Source organism: Panthera pardus, unplaced genomic scaffold (genome assembly GCF_024362965.1).
Source record: "Panthera pardus isolate Hobbes unplaced genomic scaffold, ASM2436296v1 HiC_scaffold_2, whole genome shotgun sequence".
Lineage (NCBI taxonomy): Eukaryota > Metazoa > Chordata > Mammalia > Carnivora > Felidae > Panthera > Panthera pardus.
Window position 1 is genome coordinate 52,775,642 of NW_026526765.1, and position 12,630 is coordinate 52,788,271.

At 35.8% G+C, this 12,630-nt stretch overlaps 1 protein-coding gene across 3 annotated transcripts in view; it reads left to right on the plus strand.

The window, feature by feature from the left end:
- GABRA1 (gamma-aminobutyric acid type A receptor subunit alpha1) overlaps positions 1-12,630 on the plus strand; it is a 61,044-nt gene that overhangs the window by 13,895 nt on the left and 34,519 nt on the right. For 2 of the 3 annotated variants that reach the window (XM_019450228.2, XM_019450229.2), the window contains exon 4: positions 6,962-7,029. The exons of the other annotated variant lie outside the window; for it this stretch is intronic. In XM_019450228.2, coding sequence (XP_019305773.1) covers positions 6,962-7,029 — 68 coding nt within the window. The remainder of the gene's footprint in view (positions 1-6,961; positions 7,030-12,630) is intronic. 3 annotated transcript variants of the gene reach the window in all.

Consider the following 12,630-nt stretch of genomic DNA (forward strand, 5'->3'; position numbering starts at 1 on the left):
ATTAGGGATTGATTAGATATCTTGAAATGTGAGTTTCTACCCCATATCCAGATATAGTGGCTGTAGGCAGCCACAATTAAGTAGCTCTACATATCAGCTAGGGAAAGTTGCCAACTATTCTAAAGAATTTAGGGAATGAAAATGAAGGATAGGGAGCAAAAATGTTGCCCCAGGCATATTGGCAAGGAGTTGAAACATTGTCCATTCCAAGAGTACACACTGATGTTTATGTAGGGAGCCCAGAATATTTTCAATTTCCAAACAGGACTATTTCCAAGTGGGGTTTTAAGATATACTTTATTATGATGACTAATGTTAGTCCATTTAGTCTCCATATAGTGACTGCCTCTCTGAATTAATAGACAAAAAGTAACTCAAAGGAGGCAATAAACCTCCCTCATAAGTTATAAGTCCACAGAACAGGGCCTAGTGAATATTACTCTGAGTTCTTCAGCAGACAGCATTTCCAGGAAAAATATGGCCAGTACCATACTAAATAAGTTATTGGGATAGGCATTCCTAATAAACCACCACCTGTAATTCTTCACTGTTGATTCCCTCTTCCATTTTCTTTATTACACTCTTATAATGCATTATTCACACAGCATCAGCTTTCTTCTTAAATTGCAAGTAACATCATTTCACCTCATTACCCAAAGGCTTCTTATTGAATTAGAATAAAGGTCAACTGCTTGGTAAAATGCACAAATCTCTTTAGGTGTGGCCCCACTTGCATCCAGAGTGTCATCTTTTACCATGACCATCAGCATCACCAGACTCCAGATATATTATTGGATTTTCTGTTTCTTAAACATCACACATTTATTCTCACCTTAGATCTTGTTCTTTCTGAAAACTCCTCCTTTAATTGTCTTTCCCTTTCTGCTCATCCTTGAATATTTCTCATTATTGAGGTCTCAGTTCAAAGTTATCTCTTCAAAAGTCATTCTTTCAGAGCATGTATAATGATCTGAAATTAATTAGTATAATTTGTGTATGTGTTTGTATATAACTACGATCTACCAATCTACATTTCTAATCTATCATCTATTTATCCCATCTATGTTTCTAATCTATCTAAAATGTTTTCCCCAAGACTAAAAGATAAACTACAGAATAGGAACACTTACACTTTTTTTTCATAATATTACTATAACTTGGGACAGTGCCTGCCTGACATTTAGAAAATGCTCAATAAACATTTTCTGGTTAAATTAATGTACCCAACAAACGCATCTCAAAGTGTTTTTGGCATCAAATATTATTCCACCCTTACTCCAGTGTGATATAGTCAACTGTACAGGTATTATTTCTTCACTGAAAAGGCAAGAAAACAGGCTCAGAGAGATTAAAGTATTGTACCTGCAATCACACAGCTTGTTCCCCAGGAGAATCAGAGTAAAAATCTGAGTGTTTTGACTTTTAATCCAATGTGCTTACTTCTTACTATACCACACTGCTTTTCTCATTTCTGCCTCAAGCACTAATCATCTTTTCGAATTATCACTTAAAAACATCTGTTATTTCAATACTTATCAGCAGGATATCAACATTGTAAGAAATCCCTGGTAAAAACAAATTTACTGCTGTCTAGCAGCTATAGAGTATATAATATAGTGTGTGTGTGTGTGTGTGTGTGTGTGTGTGTGTGTGTATGTGTATGTATATATATATTTCTGTGTGTGTGTGTATATATATATAAAGCATATAAATGTATATAAATCATATATATAAAGCACATAAAATACTTATATATATGTATGTAAAGTGTATCTTTGAAGGTTATGCTTCTTTAAAGACTGATTTTGATTGGTTTACTTATCATTATAAATTTTATTTATGTTGATATACTATTTTAAGATATCCCCAGGGCACCTGGGTGGCTCAGTTGATGAAGCATCTGACTCTTTTTTTTTAATTTTTACTTTTTTTTTAATGTTTATTTATTTTTGAGAGAGAGAGACAGAATGTGAGCAGGGGTTGGGGGGAGGGACAAAGAGATGGGGAGACACAGAACTTGAAGTGGGCTCTAGGCTCCATGCTGTCAGCACAGAGCCCAACGCGGGGCTTGATCTCGGGAACTGTAAGATCATGACCTGAGCCAAAGTTGGAAACTTAACCGACTGAACCACCCTGGTGCCCCAACACCTGACTCTTGATTTCAGCTCTTGATTTCATGATTTCACATTCATGGTATCGAGCCCCGTGTCATGATTTCTCATTCATGAGATCGAGCCCCGTGTCAGGCTCTGCACTGACAGGGCTGAGCCTGCTTGGGATTCTCTGTCTCCCCCTCTCTCTGCCCCTCTCCTGCTCACAAGCACATGTTCTCTCTTTCTCTATCTTTCAAAATAAATAAACATTAAAAAAAGTATCCCCAACCACTGTATTCATCATCATCATCATCATCATCATCATCTCATTTTACATGATTCCACATTTATCCCTTTGACACTTGAACATACATATAAATTTACACAAATTTTAAAGACTGTTGATCTTTTTTTTTACAGTGGACAGAGATAGATTACTGTGAAGAATATACTTTAAAAAATTTATTTGCTAATTAATCTGCTCTTTGAACGTTTCCTCCAGCTGAGTTATTTTAATTGATTTCCATTTTCAGACAATTTCCTAGTTACATAAGGGGTCCATTCATGTTTAACTTTGGCTAGCTGTAAAATCATTCCAGCTGAACTTTATTAGAAGTTCCTGACTCATGTTGTGTGCTCTTAAGTAGAATATTGGAAACATAAAAATATCTTCACTTTTCCTCATGAGATCCATAGAAAGGCCTTGAGTATTTTCTAGATGTTTCTAATAATACTTTAAGAGTCCAGTGCAATGTCATATATATATATATGTGTATATATATATATATATATATATACACATATATATATAAAACAGGCAAGTTAACCATGTCACTTTTTACAGTTTGGGTAAAGTACATTCATAACAGTCCTCATTCTTGAACCTTTGCACTCTGAATTATAAATCTTCTGTCTTAAAGAACAATGACTTCACTTATCACTAAGGAAATTGCTGGTGAGCTGGAGTGAAAGACATACTTTTGGTCAAATGAACCTATTTCTTGTCACTGAAATTGTACTCAACTGAACGAGAATGTGGTTTGAGGATAATCATTAGGTATGTATTTGAAAAGGAAAAACGAAGGAAAGGAATACATAAGATGTTAGCAGTGGATTTATGTAAATGGTAGTATTCTAGGGAGTTTAATTTTTTTTATGTTTTTTTTTTGAAATTTCCAAACATACTATGAAGATTTAAAAAATTAAATAAACAACATGATGCATTCTATTGGCTTCATGTTTACCCAAAAGCTTTTGTAACATTTTAGAGCAGCATTCCTAGATAAGTTTGGGAAATACGGGGCTAAACAAGGTTGATCGCATTTATTTAAAACATGACATCTTAGAGACATTGGCACGCTAATATTCATAATGAATCTTCCAGAGGCATGCATAATAAACAGTGGAAAACTGGACAATCACAAACAGCCAATGAGAAATCAAAGAAAACTGTTTGGGTATGCGGTAAGGAAAATATTTTAGAGGGGAAAATACAGAAGGTGTTGTTTCCTTTCTCTAGTTAATCTTTTCCCAAGGTCCAGATGGCTTCCTGGATTTCACTGCTTTGTGCTTGGTGCCATCACCCACCTCTTCCATTCAGTAGTTGAGTGGTCCCTGCAGGCCCCTCCCCCACCCCCAGGCAACTTCAGTTTGGGGACTTGGAAATTTTGCTACCTTAACCTTAAGGTTTGTGACTATGTTTGGAGGAGAAACAGGATGAACAGAGAGCAAAAATCAGAAACTCTTTAAAGATATCTGTATGGTTAGAGTGCAGGGTGAGGTCATTTGAGGGATTCATGAGGTAAGGGCTCTTGGTCAGGGTACATACCTGGGAATATTACAGTGGTGACTTTTGGGAAATATCAGAGGGAGGTAGCTAGTGCAAAATAAGGTGAAGCACTTGAAGATGATGAACTGGTATGGTAAGTATACTTAGGGGTAGGGATAGATAAAAGATTAAAGAAATATACTTTCAAAGTGTGATTATAGTCATTTGTGTGAACTGCTTTGCATTTATGCCTAACCTCTATATGGCACACTAACAATTATGTGTGGCAATAAATGTATGTAAACTTAACCATGTTTTACATTCTATTTTATTGTTACAGTAATCTTTATAAATAGGCTGTTTGGTCTTTATAATTTGTTAGTTATATAGCATCGTCATTTACTAACAATCTAAAACAGCAAGGGGAAATGGCCCATATATTTAGAAAGTGGATATCTCACTTCTTTGCAGTGCTTTATCATGCTAGATTAAACAGATTGGTTGCTCCTAAAACATCTGCTAAGTCAATTTTTGTAAAGCTACTAGCTACCTTGGGGAGTTACCATGAAGTGCAGAAATTATGCCCTGCCTGCACCCAAGAAATAGATAATGGTGATAAAGGAGTTCAAAAAACTACCCCACACTGCCAAGCAGTTGCAAGTGTGCAGACAGGGATTCATATATATTTCCTAAATGAACATGCATTTAATAGTGGATCCCTGCCACAAAAATAAAAATGAAAGAATGGGCATCATTTTAATTCTGCAGATGTCTCTCAGATCTATAAGGTATTCACTGTAAGTCTTACAGTTTATAATCTGCAGAGAATCAAAACTCAGCCTTAGAAACAAAATTAGGTTGAGCCATACAGTTAGAAAAATAAATAAAATAACAGGATGATCCAACTATTTCAAGACTTATGTAGAAAGAAAATACAGACATTAATTTTTTCTCTTATCACACAATTTGGAGTGCTTTTAATTGCAAGAAATTAATCTGTAAATAATAAAGAAAATTATTTCCTATAAGGAGCATACCTGGTATTCAAAGAATTAGGATGCAAATATGCCCAACTCTATATTATCTGTTGTCTTTCTTTTTGTATTGTTTTCATGACAGTAAGTGCATATTTTGTCATATCAAAGAAAGTCCAAGTGATGGTTCCTTTGCTTCAACTAGAAAGGAAAATGCTGAAAGAGAAAGGCCAAAAATGAGCTCAATTAATAAAATAAATTCTAGTTTTTGTGAATAGATAGCATACATTTTTCTTTTTATTATTGTTTTAATTCGAAGTCAGGCCATGACATTCTAATAAAGTATGAGCTCTAGATGGAGTCTTAAGAAATAGCAGATGTTTAGGCTAAGGAAAAGAATTAGTCTAGTAAAAAATACTTTTGGAGGGGCGCCTGAGTGGCTCAGTCGGTTAAGCGTCCGACTTTGGCTCAGGTCATCATCTCATGGTTCGTGAGTCCAAGCCCTGTGTGGGGCTCTGGGCTGACAGCTCAGAGCCTGGAACCCGCTTCAGATTCTGTGTCTCCTTCTGTCTGCCCCTCCACTGCTTGCAGTCTGTATCTCACATTGTCTCAAAATAAATAAACATTTTAAAAAAATTAAGAAAAAAATACTTATGGAAAGAGAGTGCAATAAAAAGAAAGAGGTGTGCACTGGGAAAATAACTGCAGAAGGGGAGAGGATGGGGGCAGGTAGAAGAGGCAAATGGTTATTGCAGCTTAGACGTTGCTGATGGCTGTGAAGGAACAGTGAAGGACAAGTGAAACACTTGCTGTAGAATGTTAACACTGATGTTGGAAATAAGTTCTAAATACATAGCTCTATTTTCTTTGTCTCAAACTATGTCCTCCATTTTGAAGTTTTTAAAGGGTAAATCCCAGATAATTCTTACATCAAGGGGTTCATTTAAGCATTTTGGAGCCAACGAAATTGTTAGCCAAAAAAAAAAAAAAAAAAAAAAAAGAATAGAAAGGAAAAAAAAAAAAAGAAATATTGGATTGGTTGTTGAAGGGATTATCTGTACCTCCAATTTAGATTATAATTTGTGGTACACATTATGTGTAGTATATAATAAGACCTTCTTGAGAGAAATTTATACTGAAAGTATTTACTGTTTGCAAGTGACTTGCTCAAAGATAAAATTCTTGATTTTCAAAAGAATTCATTATTGCATATATCAGATCACCTTCTTAATGTCCTACCTTTGAGATATAAATGTCCTGATAAATAAAATGAGTAGCTTAAGATACTGGGCCATTAGTTCTCAGAGCTACAGTTGAAAATGACAAAGCCACCCTTTTCATTCTCACCTCAAACAAATTGTGTCCTTATATGAAAGCAACATTTTTCAATTTTTGGAGGGAGGGGGTACTATTTCCTTCAAAATTTCTGTGTTGAGTTGTCACCTAACTACAATAAATATGTTTTGTTGGTTGATATATATGCCTCAGAGATTAATAAAATAAAACCACATTGAACTTGAAATGGAATCTATTAAAGGAACTTTTTCTGTGCCAATATATGTCCTTCTTATCCTCAAAATTGAAAATATTTGTATAGGTTGTCAGATTTTTCCCAGGGAGTAATTTGGATAGTTCAGTTATGATTTAGTGCCAGCAAGCAGTCATTTGTAAAACATACCCTTGAGTCTTTAAAGAGTTAATAAAGTTTGCTGCAGTATACTATATACTTCCCAAGAGTATCCTAAATACCTGGAGGATCTGGTGAGCTCTGTAAGAATGTTTAAGCTGAAATCATACCCATATGCTAATGTTGTTATGACAATGTGAAATGGCTTGGTATCATTTAGGAAAGTGTGTCCATTATTGAAGAATTCATTAAGCAGCCACTGACTCCTCCAAGGAGTCTGCCTCCCAAAGTGGCATATTTGGGCTGCATTCTCCATTGAAAAATATTAACTGTGAAATTTCATGTGTAAGCAGCAAATTATCAGGACTACACAGTGGACCAATTTTAGAAATAGCTAATCAAAGCCAATAAATTTCCCATTTGGGTGTGAGTATGTGGTGGTGAGATCTAATAAGGACTATTGATGGACATTCACTGTCCTCATTTCCTGCTTCATCAGAGCGTGTAACTGAAGTGAAGACTGACATCTTCGTCACCAGTTTCGGCCCTGTTTCAGACCATGATATGGTAAGTGACACTACATTTTTGGTTTTCTTGGTATATTTTCTAAATTTAACTTTGGAAAGAAAAGTACAGACCAAGTATGTCGAAAATAACTTTAAATAGCTTGGCTGTATCTTTGTGTCTTTCCATAAGTGTAATATGTAATATATACTTACATATAATGTATAATATTAGCATAATAGGAATATATTAGACAGAGAAATAATTAAAATAAAACACACTGGAGGGAAATGTTTAGCTTCACTGCAAAAGACATTCATTTAATTATTACCAAGAAGGAAAATAAAACTAATACATACCTGTTCTTTCTTTTCCCAACCCAATAAATTAACATGGATATCTCTTCTGTCTGATGGGAATTGGTAAATCAGTAGAGCTCTCAGGATGTTATGTAATATTTGTGAACTATAGAAGCCAAAAAAATCATAAAGAAGTCATGAAGACATATTGTTATGAATTTTTCAAAGATCTATTTGTTGAATATCATTTTTGAAATGCCTTTTTGTTGACACCATCTTTACATAAGAGTTCTCTCATTTCAGAGTAGTTCAGATGATTCAGAATAAAAATTACAGAAAGTATCAATTTATTCAGAATAAAAATTACAGAAAGTATCAATTTAGACCAGCATTTCCCAAAGTGTGGAAGCTCACAATTTGGCAGGGTAAAAGCTCTGATAAATCCCGAGGTAAGGAAACCTGTTTAACTACATTTAAGCTAGTGTTTTTCCAATCATATTTGCCTAAAACCTTTTATATGATACCTGTTGACATTCTGTAGACCTAGTATTCTGTGAGTCAAACACTGGGGAGTGCTGGCTCAGGATAATTACATATGTTAGATCTTAACACAGGTTGAGAAATGTACCAACTATGGCAATTAGAGTCAGCAGAACATAAGAGAGACAGCAGAGTAGTAGATAAGAATACAGATTTCTGAACCAGAACGCTGCCTGGGTTTATAATTCCAGCTTCTGCACTTATATTTTATATTGTTGTATTCTTGGAAGTTCCTTAATATCTCTTTGCCTCAGTTTCTTTACATGTAAGATGGTAGTAATGATAATACTTCATGGGGTTATCACAAATATTAAATGAATTCATACATGACAAGCACTTAAAAAAATCTTTCCTATAGGAAGCACTCAACAAATGTCAGCCATTATTACTATGCAAGAAATAGAGATATAAAAGTATCCACAATTGTGGATTTATTCCTTTGGCAACTTATTACAGTGGTTGGTTTGTAGACCACTTTATTGAAATGTTGTGTTCTACAATAGTTTTTTGCTAAACTGATCACTCTCTGAGAACGTCTTGTGATTCTCCCATGTTGGAATTCTGTCTTACAACACTATTCTCTTATGCTACTACTCTAATTAAGAACATTTAAAAGATCCCAGTCAGATTTAAGGTCAGATTTAAACTTCCCTGCCTGTATTTCATACAGTCCATAGATGATGCTACTACTCATCCTCACTTGTTCCTAATGTTGACTATTTACTTTAGTTATTTGCTTACATACTACTTTCTGTGAGGCAACACCACAGGGGGGTGAGTGAACTTGCCTAGGATTCAGGCTGGCTGAATTCAAATCTTACCACTACCAATATAACCTTGGTAAGTGAGTAAGCCTCAAAGTACTAAAATGGGTATACTATTGTAATTGCCCATCCTTATAAGATAGTTAGGAATTTTAAATGACCTATATAAAGTGTTCATAGACAGTGCTCAATAAATAATAGTTACTATTTTTGCCTCTGAACTCCTTATCATGCCATGTACCCTTCATGGAAATTCCCTCTATATTGTACCCATCTAAATCCTATGTTTCTATAAAGGCCCAAATCAAAACCTAAAAGATTAATGAAAACTTTTTTTTACCAATCCAATAATGGATTAAGTTTCCCTTTCTGCATTCTAGTCACATTTACTGATGGTAAAATAACAACTTAGCTCTCGGTCTCATTTATAACAATACTTTGTAAAGTTATTTCTCTTATATAAATGTCTTATTTTCTTCAAGTGATGCCAAGAAATATAAAGACACATTTGTTTCATATCCCTCACAGTATCAGTGCATCGCTGGGCTGCAGTATGTGTTGACTTACTACTTATTTAGTGATAGGTTTAGGAGTCTACATTGTCTTTAAAAAAATACAGTCTTATGGGACTCAATAAATAATGCCCTCTTTCCTATGTGAGTTCTGAGCCTTTTTAGAAATAAGGTAATAGAGTAAGGGGTTTGTAAAATGAGAATACCATCTTTATTACTAATGATGGTGGTACTGCAGGAGTGGCTTATAACTGCAGAAAAGTAGGTTTGCAGACAGTAAACACCAGAATCAGCTAGATTACCACCTAGTTAACAGGCAACACTTTGGCCTCCCTCTGTTAAGGCATAGACTGTCTATGTAAAACTTCTAGCATAGAGAAACAGCCGAATTTATGAGTCTTATGGACAGCACAGAGCAGGAAGAGGCTGAGATAGACAAGATTGATTTCTCCTTCCAAATTTACCCATCAAATTAAATTATTCTTCCTCCTCCCCTCCCTAAATAGAAGGGTATGAGGGAATGGGGAGCATTCAGAAGATTTTGCACTGCTGAAGCTCTCTTCTCATCAGTGGAAACATTGAGAGGGGATGAAGCATTACAAACATCACACACTAATAATGATATTATTCCTCCTCCTCCTCCTCATTATTATCATTATCATCATCATAATGAAAAATGAATATTCTCTATCTCTGGCATCTTTCATAATGCCTCACATAGAGTAGATGCCCAATAGGAGTTGTTAAGGGACAGTGTTCAAGTAAGGGTATATGCAATCAAAAACTTCTCTTGAAAATATTTGATATACTTTTGAGTCATCGGTTTAGATTGTGATTTAAGGAACCACAGTTGTTTGTTCGTTTGTTTGTTTGCCTGTTTGTTTTTGTCTTGGACTAAAGGTGCATGCATTAACCCTATGATTATCATGAGTTACTTTTCATACATGGCCTTTGTCATATATCAGATAGGAAGAAGGAACAGAGTGTCTAAGCCAGTTATACTTCTTATTGCCTAAAATTCCAGAACCAGACGATGTTTGAATTGTTCTGTCAAAGGACAAAATTAGTCAGGTCTACAACTGATATGCTAAGTGGCTAGTGGAAATTATACTTGGCCAATTCATTTGGGAAGATTACTTATTTAAACCACATTATGGGAGGGGCGCCTTGGTGGCTCAGTCAGTTAAGCGTGACTCTTGACTTCGGCTCAGGTCATGATAACACAGTTCGGTTCGTGGGATCGAGCCCCGAACTGGGCTCTGCACTGATAGTGCTGAGCCTACTTGGGATTCTCTGTCTCTCTTCTCTCTCTGCCCCTCTTTTGCTCTCTCTCTCTCTCTTTCAAAATAATTAAATAGACAAACAAACAAACAAAACTTTAAACCACATTATGGGTGAATTATGCATAAAGAGCAGTAAAGTATGATTTAGAGGCTATTACTATTAGAAGGCCAAATGAAAAGGCTATTTTTCAAGACCAGAAAACTTCATAGTTTTTAAAATGAGAATTACTAAAATATGTAATTAATAATAAACACTATTGAATGTTTATAATATGTGAGGCACCATGCTAACAGTTTTATAGATCATATTTCATCTAGTAACTCATACTGTGTATTTTACCTACGTATTATTATTATTATTATCCACATTTTCCAGAGGAGGAAAGTGACCTATCTAGGTAGCAACTTGAACCCAGGCTCTGTGTCCCTAGAGACTCTGCTGCTCCCAAGGCATCTGACTTCATCTGGAATAGAAAACAAAATTAGGACAACTCCTTAGCTTTATTTTAAAAACCATTAATTGGCAATCAAACAGCACATTCCCAGGGCACTAGGTTCTGACAGAAATATCTAGGCAGCACAATCACAGAGCCCTGTTTTCCATGGTGCTTAAAATGTACGAAGTCAGAGCACACACAGATGGTAATAGCTGGTGTGAGTGGGAACACTTCCACACAATATTTATTTAGAAACATATCGGATGTTTTATCCCAGTCTTCAGAATAAGACTCAAATTCTACAGGGACCACTGTATTGGACAGGGTCACTTGGAGAGACTTTTCACTTGGATGGTGGGGGCTGGAACACCGGACCTTGAACAGATTCTTCACCAGAGCTTCCTCTTTGTTCAGACAGTCTTCTCTAGAGTCTTTTCTTGTGCCTTCTGATTTTTCTTTGCTTAGTTATGACCACCTCACTTTCCTCAGGTTTCCTATCCTGCTACCTGTCCAAACAAATAGCACTTTTTCATTCCCAGTGACATTGAACTCTAGTCTAAATCTGTGTTGATTAGAAACAAACAAAAAAAAATTGGGAGACAAATAACTTCTAATGTTTACTGAGAACTTCCTATGTTTCAGACATTCTTGCAAGCTATTCACTTGCATTAACTCGCTTCTCACAATAGGCCAGTGAAATCAGTACTGCCATGATCCCCACTTTCTAGGTCAAAAACTGGAGTTTAGAAAGACAAGAAATGACCTAAAGTCATATATCTGGAAGACAGACAATTCAGTTCTAATTAGCAAGTTTGGAACTTATATCCATAACCATCATGCTATGTAGGGGTCTATTTCCTCTCTCTTGTTTCAGCTTCCTGAAGAAAGCGCTGGCCCATCCTGGCCTAATGAACTCTGACCCTGAGGGTTAGGTCATGCCAAGAGCCACCTGCCGCTCCCATGGCAACATTGCAGGGCCTTTCATAGAAAATGAGAAACCAAATATTTACACTCTTGATTAGATGGGTTTTGATCACTATCAAGTGCTTTTATTTCAGTTTTCATTTCTACTTCGAACTGAAGGGAACGTGGGAATCAAAGCTTATCCAGTTAATTTTCTGTGTGTGTGTGCCTGTTTGTGCCACCAGTACGGTATTTGAAGGGAGAATTTCATGAATGAATTTGGGTATTTCAATGTCTGCCATTAGCACAGGTAAGTAAAGCTGGTTGTAAACATGACAAATATGTAAAAAAAGCAATTTGGCAAGTTTTGACATAATTTTTTGGAATCATTGGCTTTGGGATAGAGCTTGTTAAAGATTTGATAATAAATACATTTTAAGGTTTTTAAAATATTTAACATTTCATTTTCAAAGATCTCCTTGGAGTGAGTAAACAAGCAAAGTTGTTGGATTCATGGGAATATGGTCAGTCTAGGCATCCTTGAAATCTTGATTTACAAGTGACTATTCCCTCTACTGTTTGACAGGGTAAAGTAGTTCAGTTGGACAGAAAATAGAGCTTATGTGGCTGATTCCTGAGTAATAGAAATATCATCATTATCATATCCCTATCTCATAAGCCTGTCTGTTGTCCAGAGAAGAGAACAAACACAGCTCAGGGTAAATCCTTCCATTTGCTTTCAGGGTAAGCACTGCTACTCTGTATCACTTCCCCACGTAGCCCATAGGCTCCCTCCCCATTTCTCTCCTCATGGAAAATGCCTTTCCAAGCCCATCGCACTACATGAGTTTCCCTTACAGCATCCAAATCTAAACAGCTTCTCCCTCTGCTAAATTAAAAGATGCTTAACAAATGTTTCTTGGTGA